At 38.8% G+C, this 19,082-nt stretch overlaps 1 protein-coding gene across 1 annotated transcript in view; it reads right to left on the bottom strand.

Moving 5' to 3' along the window:
* DGKQ (diacylglycerol kinase theta) overlaps positions 1–19,082 on the bottom strand; it is a 100,691-nt gene that overhangs the window by 19,891 nt on the left and 61,718 nt on the right. The window contains exons 10-18 of the mRNA XM_026100521.2: positions 18,336–18,426; positions 15,858–15,912; positions 14,593–14,654; positions 14,188–14,338; positions 13,331–13,369; positions 11,326–11,441; positions 4,552–4,703; positions 2,932–3,080; positions 1,369–1,550 (exon numbers count right to left, since the gene is read on the bottom strand). Coding sequence (XP_025956306.2) covers positions 1,369–1,550; positions 2,932–3,080; positions 4,552–4,703; positions 11,326–11,441; positions 13,331–13,369; positions 14,188–14,338; positions 14,593–14,654; positions 15,858–15,912; positions 18,336–18,426 — 997 coding nt within the window. The remainder of the gene's footprint in view (positions 1–1,368; positions 1,551–2,931; positions 3,081–4,551; positions 4,704–11,325; positions 11,442–13,330; positions 13,370–14,187; positions 14,339–14,592; positions 14,655–15,857; positions 15,913–18,335; positions 18,427–19,082) is intronic.

The following is a 19,082-nucleotide window of genomic DNA, read 5'->3' as shown; positions in this document are numbered from 1 at the left end:
TCTTGGAAGGTAGCTAACTTATGCTAGATCAGTAATGAACTCAACTTCACCTACTCAGATGCATTTTAAATAGCTCTCTATGTGCCAACCTCAACTTTCTACAAATTTATACTATTTTTGTTGAAATTCTTCCTTTGCATGCCACTTCATTGCATAGCTTTTTCTGTCCTAGTTCTTGACTATCTTTCCCTTCATCTTTAAAAAGCAGATTAGGCACTCAGAGCAAATCTACCCTGTCTCCCCAAGTTAAAAATAGCTGGAACCTGAAAGACTTCAATTCGCAAACTGACATTTAAGGCCTAGGATTTTCCAGCAGCTAAACTACAAAGACAGGGGCTGACCCTTTTACAATTTTTCTACTCTCTTTTCTCCATCCCCTTTTTGTCCTATTTCTTGGTCTTGTTTTGTTTGAAAATAAACTGAACCAGGTTCAAACAAAGCTCTAAGTCACCACCTCCAATCAACATTTTAAATTTTTCTAAAGTAGAAAGAAGTGATACGAATGAAGGGACAGAGACTGTCACTCCAAAAACAATAAAAAAGATACAGCACAGACAGATATCCTTTCAATGGCAGTGAGATGACAGAAAAACATTTACTTCCTCTGTATATTAGCAATCTATAGTCATTTTTCTCAACTGTTACAAGAAAGATCTGAGTAGATTTCTTTTCTTTAGACTTGGGTGTTTTAATCAACAATCTGTTTTCACTAGTCACAGAATCACGGAATGGTTGAGTTTGGAAGGGACCTCTGGAGATCATCTAGTCCAGTCCCCTGCTCAAGCAGGGTCACCCACAGCACGTTGCCCAGGATTGTGTCCAGATGGCTTTTGAATATCTCCAAGGAAGGAGACTCCACAACCACTCTGGGCAGCCTGTTCCAGTGATGAGTCCCCTTCACAGTAAAGAAGTTTTTCCTCATGTTCAGACAGACCTTTCTGTGTTTCAGTTTGTGCCCGCTGCCTCTCGCCCTGTTGCTGGGCACCACTCAGAAGAGCCCGGCCCCATCCCCTCCACACCTCTGGAGAATGTTTGGCCTTCCTTCAAAGAGCTCTCCTCATTTCAGAAATACATTTCTTTCCGAGTGAAGCAAACAGGCATGCCATTGTCACATGAATCTTTTCATTAATCCCTCTGTTAGATACTTCCTGTCAAACAACTAAAAAAGGTGTTCAGCAACCAACCAGTCCCACCAAGACCGAAGTGCTAGATTCACACATATGCCATGTCTGCTAAGGAATAGCTTACTCAGGGCCATGCACAAAGATAAACGAGCAATAAAAGATTAAACTGTGCTAAATCCATCTTTGCGACTTTCAGTAGAACAGCAGTTCCTCAGAATCAAGCCCGAAAGGTGCCCAGGCTCACCTTTGGAGGCTCAGGTTCTGCCACGCCATTCTCCGCACCTTCAGCAGGCTCTTCGGCATCCAGAAGGATAGTCCAGCGATCCATAAGTACATCATCTGCCTCATCCACGGAAATCAAAATAGAGTAGGGGTCCTCCCCACTGTAGCCAGCTCCCCAGCGCAACACCCTCCCCAAGTCGTTACCTGGGCAACAGGTAAGAACACCAAAATATGACTGGATTTAATCAGTCAGCAAAAGGCATCAGAAAAATCAAGCAGTCCTCTTCTACAATTCAAATCACAAGAAAATGCCCCATGTAAGTCATGAAGATAGTAAGACTGGACTGAAGAGCCAATAAGCATGGAAAATACCTAAGTGTTGTCATGGTTTCACGTGTGCTTTATGTCACGTATACACATGCTGTCTCATCTGAAGACTTTTCACAAAAAGAGAGAGAGAAACCTTTTACAGTGTTAGGGGTAAAAAGGAGGGGAACAGTTGACTTCACCGTTTTCCAGCAAGGGCTGATGCATCTGCTGCTGTCAAGGGGAGAATATTCTCCTCCCTCCAACTCCTGCCCATTCGGACACATCTACACCAACACCAGTTCCACTCTCACCTGCTCAGAAAGTGAAACCCACACTACCTTGGAAAGGTAACATGGCATTCGCTATCCAGCACTGGCTACAACTGAGTCATGGCTGGCATCCTCAGAGCAAATAGGGCAGTCTGTCAGATGGAAAATTAAAATAAACCTTCTGCAAGACTATGAGATACAATGCCTCAGGTGGAAATCCTTCTGCAAGACTATGAGATACAATGCCTCAGGTGGAAATCCAAGCTGGCTTTCTATCTCTTAGACCAATATACAACTGCACCCAGCAGTATCCCAGCACTAGGGGCTGACCCACCTCCTGGGACAGAGGATTCAGCTGTCACAAAACACCACAGAATAAAGTGACTTCAGAAGTGTAAAAATTAAGAAACTATATAGTGAAAACTATGTGCATTTTGTGTGATAGATACAACCTCAGGGTAAGTAAGAGAAAATAGATCTTTACCCCATTACACGAGAAAATAAACATCTAAAGTACCTACATTTCACACTTGTGACAGGCTGAAAACGACGATCAGTTTACTTAAGTCAATACTTGCTGAACTCAGACAACAACTTAACAGGGAAAACAAAATCTAACTACAAATCTGACCTATGTGGGAAGATGAGTCTTTGTTCTGCTCTCTGCCACCCCCAATTCAAGTTGCTAAGCTCATTATTTAGATTTTATGCTTATGAAGGCAATTTTTCCCAGCAGCTAATCCTTCTGAAAACACTATGTAGAACTCATCATGAAATAAATAAGCTGCATGAATTTCCATCATCACAAGTTTAGTACTGATTATTATCACAATTCACATGCAGTAAGACAACAGCTAGGTCTCCAAACAACAAATTTACCATTAAATAATGCTAATCATAACTGTATTCAGAAGGGGAACGGAGGTCAGGGCCCTAACAACGAAGCAGTATGAGAATGAGCAGAGTGACTTGAGAGTGCATCGAGTGCTTCTGAAGTCAGAGCTCACCTGTTCCTAAAGGTAAGATGGCAACAGAGGGCTCTGAACACACCAGCTTGTGCCTGATCTCCTCAAGAGCACCAAGGACCCAACCAACAGTGCCGTCCCCTCCACACACCAGCACTCGGAAAGAGGGGATTTTAGAGAATGTGTGAAACCTGCGTTTAGAAATAGAGCAGAAAGACAATGAAAGGTTACAACGTAGTATAGAAAAGACAAAGTTTCTCAGTAGACTATTTCAAACAAAACACTCTTACGTAATTACTGGCTTTTTCCTCTATCCTCAGTTTCAGGATCAAATTTAACAAAGCCAAGAGATCTACCTAAGCTTCCTTTTACATGTTTAAAAACAGTGAAAATCACAATTTCCTATGTTTTTTCACAGCTGGCTATAATTACGTTGGAGTTAATGAGTTCCTTTCTTACCAAAAACAGAGATTTAACTATTCATAGTTTTAATTTGAACATCAATAATTCTCTAAAGCTTTGTGGAGATTTTCATTAGGTTTCTTGAATTATTGTTTTCTACACTGTACACATGGTGCTCTTCTGCACTTGCAGTACAGCATACATTACCATTTTCTTGTTTGCTCTCACACTTTGTGACTTTTCATCCCTACATATGAAGACATACTGCAGAAGAATTTACAACGCCCATTTCACAAGGAGCAATAAGCAAGTGAAAGCATTTTGCCATAAAGCTACAGAAAAATTCTATGGATGTAACAACATTAACTAACCGCCTGAGTTGTGGCCTGAATTACATTAGAAGGACAGTAGAATTATACAGTGCTGACAAAAGCTTAGTCTGCACCGGTTGTTTTACTTGCTTCTAGCACAAGCTCCATTTCTCTGACAAAAACTATGAGAAAATTTGCTTTGAAGAGCTTGTCAAGAGATGTTCTTAAAGCAGTGCTGAAAAACCAGCCTACTTTGAGTAAACTACAACCATCACTCTCAGTTTTATGGAGCTGGTGTTGGTTAAATCAAGCAATTAGTTACTGCCTCCCTACTAGGGCATCGTGTTCTGTTGCTTATATTTAGAAACGTTGCAGCCGTGATCAGGCAGGCCCAGTTAATTCTGCATTCGTGGCCAGGTTCCAGGAGTCAAGATAGAAAATTTTATTATACCTTCCTGATAATTTCTGTGAAATACCAGAAGAAATAAAGGCAAGAATAAGCACTACTGTCAGGCAATATGACATTTTTCTTTCCAATCCCAGTTTACCATAAAGTCTTTTTACCCTTAATAGTTATTAGATATGCATTATAATAAAGTCTGTATGACTTTCCCAGGATTGGACTCTATCAGCCTTGATATAAGCACATGCATCAGAAACTACTCTGTTCTCTTTTCTTTAGAGAACTTTAAAGTTTACATTTGTTTTCAGAATAAGAACCAGTTCTTTTCTTTAGAGAACTTTAAAGTTTACATTTGTTTTCAGAATAAGAACCAGTTGGAAGGAGTGATCTGCCACTCTGGGCTTCAGGCATAGAAGAAAAGCAATTTATATTGACTTATCCAGTGAACAGATGCAATTTAGATCTCCATATCCAGTAAATCTTATCCTTCCAAAACAGCTAACAAAACAGTATCAACAATAAAGTTAAGAAAATACAATGACTTACCCAGGCAGCGGGCCACCATTAGTAAGTTCAAAGACCTGATGAGGATTTAGCAGCTTTCTGAAACTGTACAGCAGATCCCGACCTTTTAGACCCCCACTTTTTGGATTCACAAATACAAGAAGTGGGCAGCAGTTCTGTGGTATCTTGGAAGACTGACAGAAGGAAAAAAAAAAAAGGATTAGCCAAAAACACAACTACAGCAGGAAAATTACTACTGCATTTCAAAGTATTTCCTAGATGCTTAGTAAAAAAGATTCAGATTCAACAGATTCAACAAATAAAAGATTCAGTGTTCAGATAATGGACAGACAAGCTATGGATCTTGTTTTTTGGGAAATTCAAGTGTCCTTTGCCCACTCTAACTACAGAGCTTGGCCTAATGTTAAAAACAAAGGCACTATAACTAGGCCTTGCTAAACGTTGTCAGCAAATAGTATATGGAATAGTATAGTTTGAGGGATAAAATGACTTTCAGAATCATGTTAATTCAAATACTTCCCTTGCAAAAAGAAAACGGCTTCCAAAAAACAGCTGAAACATTTGTTCTACATGGTCTCTAAGATGACCACAAATATTAATTTATAAGGACAAAAAACTTCAAAATTTTCAGGGAGTATAGGGCAGACACTGACATACCTCTCCTCATGAAAGAACTGACTGAAATCTTCTTTCAAAAATACATATTTAAAATTTAAACTAGGGAGATTTGGTGCCAGAACCATGCAATCCTCTCACCTCCTCCTGAGCTACTATAAATGGGGCACTCAAAGTGTAGTGTAGTGATGCTGTGCAGCGTGGTACCCCTGCAGCAGCCATTTTCAAGAAAGTCACTACAGTGCAGAAAATAATATATGAAGTGATTTCCTGAGGTACTCAATGTACCGTACAGAAGCAGTACCTGTAGCCTAAACAGAGATCAGAACTTCTAATTATGAGAAATACTACCTAAGAACTGGTTTTAAACCAGGCCTTAGATCATTCTATAAAAAACAGAAAATGCCTAGACACCTTTTATTCCCTCTGTCACAGGGCTTAAGACTTTCATACGGCCACTGGGCAGGTATAAGTTAAAAAACTTTATCAGGCATTTCAACAAGCATGTTTCAAAACAGAATTGTTTGTCACAGTTCCTAAGTTATGATAATTTGTATTTACAAATTGGACAGCATTCAGGGAACAGTCATTTGTCACGTAGCTGACGGGTTGAATTCAGGGAAAAGAAAAACAGTGCTAAATATAAGTAATTTAGACAAGAATGATTTGGAGGAGGAGAAGCAGTGACAACAGCTTACAAACATGGGAAGAGATACCACAAGCTACAGAGGGGATGAGCCAGCACCCAGATAATTCGTCAACTGCTGTGTATCAGTAATGACAAAAGAGCATGAACTAAGTCTAAGAATAGAGAAATAAGGACAAACAATTGAATAATGTTTTGGGAAAGCAAACTGCAGCCTGACGCTGAGATACCCCAAATCATTGCTTGCTTGTACGCTGATCTGGATGCTTAAAAACAAACAATAGTTGTAGGCATCTCAGTATCAGATACTTTCGTGTCCCAAAAGACCTGGACAATAATGCTTGGAAAGTCGTATGTGTCAAGATACTAGCAGCTCCATAAAAATCTCCCCCCTCTGTGTCACTGCCCACATGGGATATACCTCCCTTCATCAGCTGTGATTTGTAGACCCATATGGAAAACACACTAAGAAACGAGAAAGACTAAGCAGGTATGCGCTCTCTCACCTCCATATTCAGGCTTTACTGAAAAAAGGGAAGCAATTATTCAAATCACGCCCAACATAAGAAAGGGCAGGGAGGGGGAAGGAATATATTTATTTCTGCTAAGTACACAAAAAGGATATTTGTAACCAGCAAAAGGAAGTCTAAGCAAAACAACGCATGCCACTGTTGCATAAAAGGACCTCTTGAATTGTAATGTCAACATCTCGAGGATCCACACATCCCAGCTAGAAAGCTGGATTTTTTCCCTTCTAGCCTTCACAAGCATTAATAAAAATGGCAACTAAAATTCTGACTTCTTAATAAAGTCCTTCTCATTATCAAATCAGCTACTGCATTACCATCTGCCATATCCCATTATGAAGCTTTCTCTTGGAAACTGCTCATGCAAGCAGCAAAAAGGAAGAATAGCTTCCCACTGGATCCTGGGGCAAACTGCTCCTTTACTAAACATCTTGTTCTAGCTTCTGCTCTGCATTGCATCCTCACCTGCTCAATTCCCGCTTTTCTCTTGTTTTGCCTTCAACCATTTTAACTTTCTTCATAAGATAAGCTACCTGAAGCCTCGAGCTCATTTGCACATCCAAAAGCTTCTGGGGTTTAAAAAGAGTGTAATGAAGGGGAGGGGAAAGGAAGAGAAAAAGGGAAATAATAAAAAAAAATCCTCTCTGCACCTCAAAGTAAACAAAAATGTTTTCAAAAAAAGAGCAACAGGAAAGAAGCCAGCCCAAAACTTTAGTCAAACAAATACCTTTTTAGAATGAAGACAAGAGCATATGATTACTTTCTCCTCTTTAGGAAATCTGAGTGTAAAAATACTGGCTGTGGACATTTAAAAGTGACATACTAAGCACATGTTTTATATTACTTGCTTTTACAGACTATTTCTAAAGTACTGGGCTTAAAACCAAGCAAATAAAAAATTCACAGAGATCTTCAGGGGCTTGCACTGATTTTTGAGACTTGGTAAGTTCTGAGACATTCAAATGCACAGCTATGTTTTGGAAAGTGGTCTGAGATCTTATCCAAGCAAATATATTATTGTAAGTATGTATTTAGAATTTCCACAAAACTGCCATCTAAATTTCCTAGCTGTCAACTGTTAATGCTGCTAAAAAGAAGTAGTGAAACATATATCCTTAATGCAATTAATTAGTCACAAGCAGCTGCAGAGATTGCCTGGATCTAACAAAATACCTATATAGAGCACAGTGTCCCTGTGCAGAATAAATAGAAGCATTCTAGAAAGGGTAGAGGTGCTTTCAAAGTGTGCTTTGCCTTACATTTAACTTGCTTCCAACCATCACTTTTTGTTAAACTTAAAAGAGCAAGAAACAGAGCTAAACCCTTAAGAAAAAGGCCAACACTGACTTTTGAGTAGGGGTTAAAAATTCTACGCGAACAACGCTTTGAGGTTCATACTGCAGAGCAGGGCCATGAGTATTACGACCATAAGGATCTCACTCTTCCCTGGTGGAATATTTTTAATCCCTTCGCCAAACCCCAGTGGGGACATGTGAATTATAGCCTGTTACTCTGCAGAAGGGAATGCGTGACTCACAGCCTTCGGATTCCCTTCCCCCTTCAGCCCTGACTTTGACACTAAACTTGAAAAGTGAAGTCTGCAGAGGGGTTTTGCGCTGGCTGATGTTCAGGAAGGAATTTGTTGCTTGTTTCTCAGAGACAGCTAACTGAGGGCGTGTGATTTACACACTCTGGCAGCCACTGCACATTGCTTAATTTGTCAGGATTAGAGTGAAGTGGCTTCAGGCTCGTTCAAGATATGTATTATTCAAGCTAATCCCCTTTCTGCAGAATATACTGTATAATTACATCTAATAGCAAAACAGAACAAGGTGTCCTGTGCCGCAGGCCTGCCAGCTAGACATTTACAGAGTATCTTCCTCTGTGTTGAGTTGTTTCCAGGAACTGTAGAAATCTCTACACTCCAAGTAAATTTGACATTTGCAAATAGGCTGTCACTAGCATCTAGCATGTACAAGTACTCATCATTTCTCAAGAGCAAGATTCCTCCTCCCTGTCCAGACAGGATGGTCCTTGCCTCTCACGAAGAATGATGTGCAAGGTATGTCAGCGCAACTGGAATCTCAGCAGGAGCTCAAGGAAAGGTTTCTATACTTTTTTGGGAACTGCTGCAGCAGCAGAAGGGTGGAAAGTAATCCCTCACAATGTCTTGGTTAGGAGAGTGATTAAATGGGAAAGCTTTTAAGTTGGACACATTTGTGTGAAGAATTAATGGAAATGATCTGGAAATGGAAAGTTCTAACCATTTGGGAAACTCTCTTTTTTTACTACTCACAAGGAACCCAAATATAGTATGTCAGAGGTCATTCCACTGATGAGTGGAACTACTGATGAAACACCAAAAATTGTCCCCTTTGCAGCTGATATCGGGCTAGAACGACTATCTGAAGCTTTTTTTTGTTTAGTAATTCTGTGAAATTAGCTTTCGATTCAAAGATTCAGCTTTGCAATGTCTCCAGCCTAACATGCTACCAAACAGGGGTACAAAAGTGTCTCAGTATTACAATAAGCTCCTTAAACACATTAGTACAGCAGTTTGTAAAAGATTACACTCGTTCACATTCTAATGAAAATGGAGTGTTTTCACTTATTTAAATACTGTGAAATGAAAATGTATTCAATGAAATTCTTAAATGCCTAAGATCATGAAATGGCAGAGGAGTAACACCACACCCTGTCACGCTAATTGCATCACTTTGCAAGGAGCTCTTAGTGGAAACTGATTCTGCGCTCAAACTTTTCAATAAGGATAAGAAGAGGATGAATTAATTCTGGCAGACATGACTATGCTAGATTAGAACTAGGCCTACTCTTCAGGAGGTATATAAGATAGAGCAAATGAATCCAGAATTGGAAAAATGAAGGACTAGCGAAAGACAGAGTAGATATTATCCACTAATTTACTTCTATGCTTCCATGGAATTTTATGAGGTTTTTTGGGGGGAAAAATATTTACGAACTAAGACACTGTTGCCTTTATGTCTTCTGATCCACTCTACTTTTGAGACTATGTATTGGTATTCCATTCCATTTTCTTCACATTTCACCCACAAGAGGAAAGCCAAACACAGCGTAAGTTTAATATTGTGCTGAGATCCTGTACAAGTATTTCCTGTTGCTTTATTTAAATGATCACATATAGAAAAATATAAACAAAGGCCAGCAGGATCATAGGATAATCCAGGTTGGAAGGGACGTCCAAGTCCTGCTCAAAGCAGGGCCAATTATCACTTGTTAGTTTACTCTGGGAAATGAGTGAACATGGTAAGCTGGATGGCTTAAGCCCATTTGAACAACACATAAAATATTATTTCATTAAACCTTGTTTCTTTTCAGTGAGATGGCCAAATACAAACAATTCATGCTGCAAAAGAAACAAAATGTGTCTGAATAGGTACAGACCCTGCCCCCTTCCTACACACTTGAAATCCCACCCTAGCAGAATGGAGTTTCCAAGAAATATGTTGCATCAGATAAAAGATAGCATTATGCTTATTTTCCTGGCCTCACCAAGCTCACTCCAAACATACATAGGGTCAGAAACCCTGACACACCTACTCAACAGTGTGGAGTGTGTTCAACTTTATGCCATACACCAAATCCAGGCTAGTAATGCATTGACTTAAGCAGCCACTGAAAACAACTATTCAAAAGTGGTCCCACCTTCACACTGTGTTCTACTTCTGATAAACAAAAACCTTGAACCGTATTTGGTGCAGATTGTGTGTGTGGGGGGGAATTGGTTTCTAATGATCCTATGAAACATAATGTTCAGGTGCACACAAGGACAAGGCTCTCACTTTTTCTGAAAGGAGTTAGTTTTTAATCTTGCCAGTTTCACATGAGCATCACCATTAGTATCTGTTTATGTAAAAGAGAATTGTGCCTTCAAGAGACTTCAACAAGCATGGGGATTTTTAAGTAGTAAAGCAGGCATATAAGTGTGCAAAGAATTGTTCTCGATTCTGCTACTGAACTTCAGACCCTCCCATCTAAAACTGTTTCACAGTTCCCATTAATTTTGTACTTTGTGGAGTATTCATCTTTCTGTTAAGTTCTAAAAATGTCAAACTAAGATCCTCCCTCCACTTGCCGCAGTGCTGCTGCAGTGCAACTCCAGAAAGACAGTACCTTTCAGTAATTAGAAGCTACACAATAGCTCAGCAGAAAGTGATTATGGCTGTGTTCTCCTTTGGACAGAACCTGCATCATCCTCTTCAAAAATCACTTTGCTCAATGGACCATTTCCTTCTTTTCACCCTCAATCTGCTTTAATAACATGAAGCCTATTATCAAACCAAGTGATCTGCAGGAAGATGATTCGTAACCATAAAAAGGAGTAAATCAGGAGGCTCAACTTTTTGGACGGGTAGAGAATTCACTACGTGTCATGTCATACAATCTGTAAGCGTTCAGTAAAAAGACCAATTCACTTTTTACAGTAAAGTCGTCACGCGGAGTGTTCTTCCCAAACTCTTTCAGAACTCAAAAGTGATCAAGATCCATCATGAAACGCTATTCTCCCCAAGGAAAATGTATTTTCTTCTTCTTCGCTGCCAGTCTCTATACTCTTTTAAACCAAGAACCAAAATTCACCCTCCTGCCCCACTATGTAGTTGCTTTAAACATCAATTTTTTATGACTGTTACTATAACATTCTGGAAATTTGGCAAAAGCAGTATTTGGCAAATGTCAGGGATGCTCTTTTTAAGAGGGTCAACACACGTGCTGTATTCTCTCCCCTTTATAGTTAAGCTCATACTTCTTCACAAATCAGTATTAATAGCACAAAGGACTTTTAAGCCACAGAGGTATACCAGACACACGAAATACAAGTTCTCAGTATTTTTTCACCACACTGTTTACAGAAACCCATTGTACATCTCCCTTGAATATCACATATTTCCATCAGGAAAAGTCTGAAGGTAGGGGTTTTTTGTTTTTGTTTTTTAAAACACAAGTTTTAAATTTAACCTCATCTCTTACCATAACTTCAGGAATCACCACACCATTCAGAGGCTTGTCATTGACAGTTGTATCTTTAACTAGCATATATATTCTCTCGGCTTCAGAAAAACATGAAATTTCGAGTACAACAGCACCTGTAAAAAGGTGTTAGAACTATTTTTTTAATATATTCTATTTTTAGAAAACCAACTTTATCAAATCACAGGAAAAGTTTACTTAGGATATTATTCAGCAATAGCTGCTACAAGAAATCTTCTGCAACATTTGAGATTGCTGGCTACCAGCTGGTTTTTCCTTCATCCCCCCAAAACCTAGATTTTTGCTAAAGCAAAGCAGTTCAAGGACAAAAAGAACTGCAGCGCAAGACTGATACATATTTAAAGATTTCCTTTGGGCTTCAGAAATACCATCTATTTCCATTTGCTTTATCATAACTAATAGGCTGTCCTCAACATGTACAAGTGACAAAAGTGTCAGATTTCATTTTAAATCTCATTATTAAAAACCCAGGAGTTCTATTCACTGACAATATCTCAGTAGGAATTATTACAAGCAAAGATCTGGTTGGAGAATCAATTTTAGATCTTTAAAGCTAGGAGCTTTAGCTAGGAAAAAGCTAGGAAAAGCTAGGAAAAATGGCAGACAAAGGGGAAAAAAAACCCAAGAATATAAAATACTGAGAAGTTAGTCTGAAATAAGATACTCAGAGAGGAAGACAGACTTGGAAAACTGGCAGGACAAAATCAAGGAGCATAATGGACAGCATATGAGACGTAAGCTGGCAACAGAGTTTGGCTGCTATGGCAACCAAAAGTGAAAGAATTAGTTTTGACTATATCTGTGGTATCCTGGATTAGAAAAGCAGAGCTTCTGCAGTGTATTGGTAAGACCCACATTGCTCAGGAAGTCTCAGAAACATAAAAAAACTCAGAAAGTGAAAAAAAGGCAAAGAGCAGTAAAAAACTTGTATTAGCAAGAATGGCTGTAAAAAGAAGCACATACATTTAAACTTGGCTAAATAAAGCTGTGACTTGAGAAGAGTATCATAAATACAATTAGTCTCCATTCAGAAGTATGAAGGAGAAAGGACACATCTCAAGGTTTTTTGGGTTCCATTCTGGAAAGTCAGTATTTAGGTATGTGGAGGTGGCAAATACACAAGGAAAGCACAAAACCAGCAGGGTTTTATACAGACAGTGCTAATTCTAACACTTTTCAGTGAAAGCTTTCCATGATGTTGTCTCAGTGTGCAACTACAATCTTCAAAACAACGTTACAGAAGATACAGTTAACACTCATTTGGAAATTAAGCCCACCAAAGCATTTGAAACTTGTCAGATATGGACAGAAAAAGCACACACAAAACAATTCCCACATTTTTCTTATCAAGTTTACCAAACACACCTGCCCTCTACACTAAGGCTGCACAGAGCTTCTGTTTCTCTGGCTCTCAGAAGCCTTATGGCCTCTCTGCCTTTAGTCAAATAAAATGCATACAGCAAGAGCAAAGCAATAGCTCAAAGAAAAGCCACCTGCATGTTCAGAGGAAGAACAGAGAGACAAGAGTAAGCATTTTCTTTAGGCATCCAACCACTGAACCCCAAAGTAGCCAATTAAAGTCTTAATACTGCGGGCTGGAAACAGTGACCTTGAAACAATCTCAGAAAGTTCAGGAGCTGAATCAAATTTTAGTACTTTAGAAGTCAAAACGAAGAGAGAGCATTTGGAGGATTTTTGACAGTTCAGTGGTGCTAGCATTATGCAACTGAATCAAACTTCAAACTCATTTTTATCATGGAACATTACCCCTTTCTACTACATGAGGCACGAAGCCAACCTTGTTTTAATATGGTAACATTAATCCACTGTTCTTCATAAATATACTAAAACGTGTTATATTTGATCTGAATAACTATTTGCTTATGAAGACAGACAACTACTACTCTGAGCTTAAAACCTCTAGTATTAAATGGCAGTTTTGAAAACAGACACTGTTTGCAATACTTAAAATTTTAATGCCTACCTTGTGCTTGATAAACATGACTCAGCGATACTACATTTGCTGCAAAGGGTAAAAATATAAACACATAAAAGCTTGGTACATTTAGAGTAAATATTTAAAATATTTTTTAAAGCTACATAAAAATACAATATAAATAAATACTAAGAGTTATATAAACATAGGGAGAATCTCCAGCTAACACTTTCCCTCTTCTGAGTTTACTTTGCAAGTTAGAAAAGCTAAACTGATTTTCACAAAGGGTGACTATGAATTCTTCCTGGCATTTAAACTTCAATTCCTTTTGAAGCTATGTAAAAGATTGGGAAAAGATACTTCACTTTACTGCAGTAAAATACATGATGCCTTTCCGATACTGTTTATGGAATGCATTAGTGGAAGGAGTGTTGTGAAAAATTACACTTCTCTTAAAAAGGAAAATAAATTCTTCTTTTCACTGAGTGTTTGTCTGTAAGTGCATGCACCCACAGATCATATTTCTCTGTGACCAGGGACAGAGCACACAAACTATATGGAGAACAGCTTATGCAAAAAATTCAGCAGGAAATGAAGGGGAATAAAGGTGCTGATATGTATGTTTCAGTTTTAAAAAGGGACTTTTTCTACACTAGGCAGGCTGGTGCAGTCAAATATAACTCAAGTAACATAACAATTATCCCTTGAATAATGAGCTGTCACATCTCTTGTGCAACTCTCAGCGTATTAAAATAAATTTAAAAAACCTGTGAGTAGTAGAAAGCAGACTGATTTTTCAAAATAAGTCTGAAAACATCAAGAAAAAAACAGAAAAAGGGAGCAACACACTACTACATTTTATTCTGTACAGATGAACAGCTCTGAACATATATTTGCTTACTTACTTTTGATAGCTAATTCATCCTTGAGAATATTAGTGTATTCTTCAGGAGAAAGCTGAGGGGGAAGTCCACCAACAAATAAATTTACTCGAACAATGGATTTACTGTTTTCCACAATGTAAAACCTTGTTTGATTCATCTGACGTATTGAAGTCTACAAAAATAAAGAAAAATAAATTACATGACGTGGTGAAAACACAATGATATTGTGAAACAAAATCCCAAATAGTTCTGAACCTTTCAAATCAAGTTCTTTAAGCCTAGAGAAAATCACAAAATAGAAACAAACCAGTTCAAACACTTGGCTTCTCTACAGATGAACCACTGGGAGGTAACTAAATATTTATTTTTTTCTGTAAAAAGGGGACTCCCTACTTGCTATAAGAAAGGATCATATTTCAGACTTACCTTTCGTATGTCCTTAAGTCTATTAAGGATCAGTTCCTGACTGTCCAACACCATCCGCTGAACTAGAAAGGGCAAGAACATTAATCATGTTTGAAAGCAGTAGGAGTTATTATCAGGCTCAATTAAACACAAAAAGTACAAAATTTCATGGAGAATTCACTTCGTACACATCTCTGTGTACATCTAACATAAAGAGCACGCAGACCTGAACTGCTTATTATTCAACAGAGAAAAAGGTGCTTTGAATAGTCTGATAGTTAATTTGTTCAGTGTTTAAGCACCATACTCTAATAGATAGATAAGGCAGTAATAGCTGGAAGCCACTCACAGAAACAAGTAGTACTTGGGTAGCAAGCTGTAATTGTTTAACAGCAGAAGACCGTGAAACAGTAGCCTGCTATTAAACAGTTAGGTTGTTACCCTGACAACTAAAGTGTTAATTAATTGCTGTATTTTAATAAAACATCAGAACATTTTTAGCAACTTTTGGCTAAAACAGAGCTTTAAAACAAAGGATCAGAAACCAGTAAAGGTAAGACATTCACAAGGTGACAGGGACCTTATAGAACAACTCATGGATAATGCTCACAGAGAAAGCAAAGTTACAGTCAAATATCTGAACTTTGGATATTCACTTGGGTGCAGCCTGAACACCATCCGACGACTTCAGTAGCTTTGCTTCTCTCTCCCTGCAGCCTCATGGATGGAGGCCTGAAGCACAGAGGGGTCTGAACCTGGCAAACGCCAGCTCTGTTCCCGCAGTATCACACACTTCTCGAGCAATGCTAGGAGTACGGATTTCAGCATATATTCTTTGACTTGCCAAGGGAAGGAGAGGCCTGTCCCTTGGACTGTCTCAGGACTTGAATTCATCCTCTTTTGAGGGTAGTGGCAGGGGAAAGCAGGAGAGGAGGAAGGGAGCCAAACAGACTTTACAAATAAGCTTTACTAAATAACTCCAGTTAAGTAACTGATGTCAGTAAAAGGCAGCTCCCCAAAACAGGTCTCTGCCAAAGTGTCAATACACTCCAGAAACCGCTAACAAATCTTCATGTGAGAATGAAGAAAGAGAAGCGAACTGTAGGCCCAAAGGATTGAATAGATCAATACAAGATTGAAAAGAACATACATCACTGTTTCAACAAGATGAAGTTTTATTTATGAAGGAATTTATCATAAAAAATTAAATGTGACTGTGTTAAAATTACAATAAATGTTAGGAGATCAGTTACAGATGTGCACTTGGCAAATGTTCCTTCACTTACCTTGCTTACTGCCCATAAGTACTTCTACTAACTTGAAATTCTGAATAGACTCCATCTGCCAAAAGATGCAACACGTAATTGTACTTTCTAAACAGGATATAATTTTGCCAGATGTTTACATTAAATCAGCAGTTATGTTATACACTGCACACACAAAACATGGAAAATTAACCATTTTAAAATCGACCCCAGTGTTCTTCCCTTAGTGCACATCACCCATGCCAGGGAGGGAATCATTTTTATTTTACACTTTCAGTCTCCTGTGTTCTTAACTATCTAGGCATCCTCGTAGCATGATGGAGACAGGGCTCCCACAAAGCAGTTAACTCTACCACCTTCTGCAACAAGCAGCAGTTAGGATATTTCCACAATGTTCTCCCAGAGGAAAGTGTGCTGGGCGAGGAACAAACCTGCTCTTCAAGAAGATCAGCTAAGGAACAGACCTGGCAAAGGCAGGCTTACTGGTGGCCACTGGTGGCCTCACAATCCATGTAATTCCATGTATTATCACATATATGTGGAAAATTCGCATTTTCCACCACTCTTGGTGATGAAAAAAATCCTACGCACATGTGCCACAGCTCCTTCTCCGAACAGTACTGTTCACTGTCAGGATAGCAGAGAGCACACAGTTCCCTCACAGTCAGATGAGAAGAGCCGGCGGAGCCAAGATTTCAACCATTTGCTACCATTACTGCAATCGTGGACACTCAGACTGAGGAAGTCACTTACTTTCATGGGAAGGCTATGAGACTCAGAGGACACGGTATCTTGCTTTATGCATCATGAACAGAGGTGTTAAAAGCCCTAATTATCTACATTTGCTTGGCCTGAAATGGATGAGTTATTTGGAGAGGATCTTCAGCACAGGGAAGTTTTGTATCTTAAAACAAAGATTTCCTATATGTTCACTTTCATACAGACAAAAGAGAAGACCCTTTAAAAAATATCAACATCAGAGACATTGCAAGTGGACCAAGGAATGAAGCCTCTCACAACCACAAACTAGCTTCCCAGCTACAGAGATTTGATGACCTTTTTCATACAGAGTATCTCCTATACTGTTCATCAGACCTCCAATTGCTTTTTTCACGCTGTCTTGGAGAGGAACCTAGAATGAGGACAAAAGCAAAATCTTGTGCCATACAGCAAATGGAAAATCTGTCTTGGACAGCCTCCGCTCACCCCAAACCATGATCACCACAAGTCTTTTTTGACAGAAACAACCTGCGAAATTTTTCAAGCTAACTCAACCTGAGAAGCAATGGAATTTTTCAAGACTGTGCAAATCCTAAGATGGAATTTTGTCTTTCAATGATGAATACACATTGAGAAGCTTCTCCATGAATATCTTAATCATGCAGTGAGTACAGCAGATCTGCTACCTAATAGCCTATGATATACTGCTACACTGATGAATACTTTCAAAGAAAATAGGAAAAGTTTTAAGTGAAGCAGATGTTCAAAACTTGAGTCCTTGTCACTGACAGATCACTGTCACAAGACCTAACTGATAGCTTGTTTGAGTTCATCAATACCTACAGCACCTCAAAAGGACAAGATTCTCCAAATTTTGTTAAAACATCTACAGCACTTGAGAAAAAGGATTGTAAACATGTTGCATATTACAGGGCAGAATGAGCTCCATAAGCTACATATCTGAGTACACTGAGACAGAGATCTACAATATCTCACCTACTTCAAGTAGTAGCCACATGCATGTCTCAAACCCGGTAAATAACAGCAAAAAAAAGCAGCCACCCTCTGTGAGAATGACTGTTCCCTGGAGTGGAGAATATGTGCTGACCTGTTGGTATCAAACTTGAATGGCTGCCTGAAATGAGTGTGCTAGTTTCATGCCTCCACAATTTTGGGTCTGATTCAGACTACCTGAATGTGCCTTGTTCCTTGAAAATTGTCCTATCCTGGCATCAACCGTAACACAGAGAGCCAGACTGAAAACAGATCATCTTCCAAGGGAAACATGTACGTCTATGAGATTACAAGATGTATCCAATCTTTTTCCAAGGAGGCTGGAAGGAATGCAGATGGTAAAGCATGCAGATCCCATTCAGCCTTGGGTCTGAACACCTGGAAACGCAGACCGAAATAGTAGAAAACAAGTATGACTGTTCTAACAACAACTGCAAGAGATTTCATGCAAGATGAGATAAGCGGAATATTTACATACAAGCATATTCTAAATACTTCAAGACATAGACAACCAGAAAAAATGTAGTGCAGACCAAGCATCGTTGTCTTCATACAAGAAAGGTTGCTCGATGCAGAAAGACTAAAGATAACATTCAGTACAGAGCAAGAAGGTCTATAATCAAGATTAAAAAAGTTCTTAGCAGCCTACCAGTTATGAGAGAAAATGAACCAATAATAATTTTTCCAACCAGAAAAACACACACACCCCAGTTCAGGGTCACTTAAGTAACATACAGACATGCTTATGGGATTTATTTTGTTTACCTGCCTTCCAAGCAATGGAAGCACTTCTTTGATCACAGTCTGCGTAGTGCTGTCCTTATTTACTCGTAGAGAAATATAAGCCATTCCCACCCTAGATACAAAAGAAATACCTCTTATGGCAGGTTCAGTGTTAGCCACACTAGGCAGGTGAAGATTCTCATCTCCAGGAACTGGCCATTAAAACCGTAGCATTACAAATGAGTTTTTTCCTATACACAGATTTACCTGCAGATCTTGGCTGAAGTTTGGCATTGTAAGTTGCATCAGGAAGAAGAGCAAAACATTTACATTTTATCCCACTGCTCTTACTAAATCAGTAGGTCTTCAGTCAATCTTCTTTCCACTGCTTAAATATGCTTAAAATGTAAATTGGCTCAGTGGTAAATAGAATACATCTTTTTACTTTAGTTCTTCCTCTTCTTCTCACATCAGAAATTGCACTGAATTCTTCCTACTTGATAATTCTTCCAAATAACACCAAGCTTTCAAGTGACAGCTATATGTAATCATTTGTACACAGATGCAACTAATGTAAAGTGGCATCTTACTGGGCAAACATAAAGTAATAGAACTACACAAGTGGCACAACACGGTCTATGCCTGCCAAGAAGCCCACAAGCATAGGTGTTTCCAGGCTATGTAACAGCAATTAAATGAATAATATTTGTTATCCATTTAGAAGAGTATGCCAGAAGAATCATAAATACAGAGGAATGAACTGCAGTCTCTATTTTATTTGTGAGATTT

The sequence above is a fragment of the Dromaius novaehollandiae genome, chromosome Z, assembly GCF_036370855.1.
Source record: "Dromaius novaehollandiae isolate bDroNov1 chromosome Z, bDroNov1.hap1, whole genome shotgun sequence".
Classification (NCBI taxonomy): Eukaryota; Metazoa; Chordata; class Aves; order Casuariiformes; family Dromaiidae; genus Dromaius; species Dromaius novaehollandiae.
Note: the sequence above shows the minus strand (reverse complement) of the source record. Positions and strands in the feature narration are given on the sequence as shown.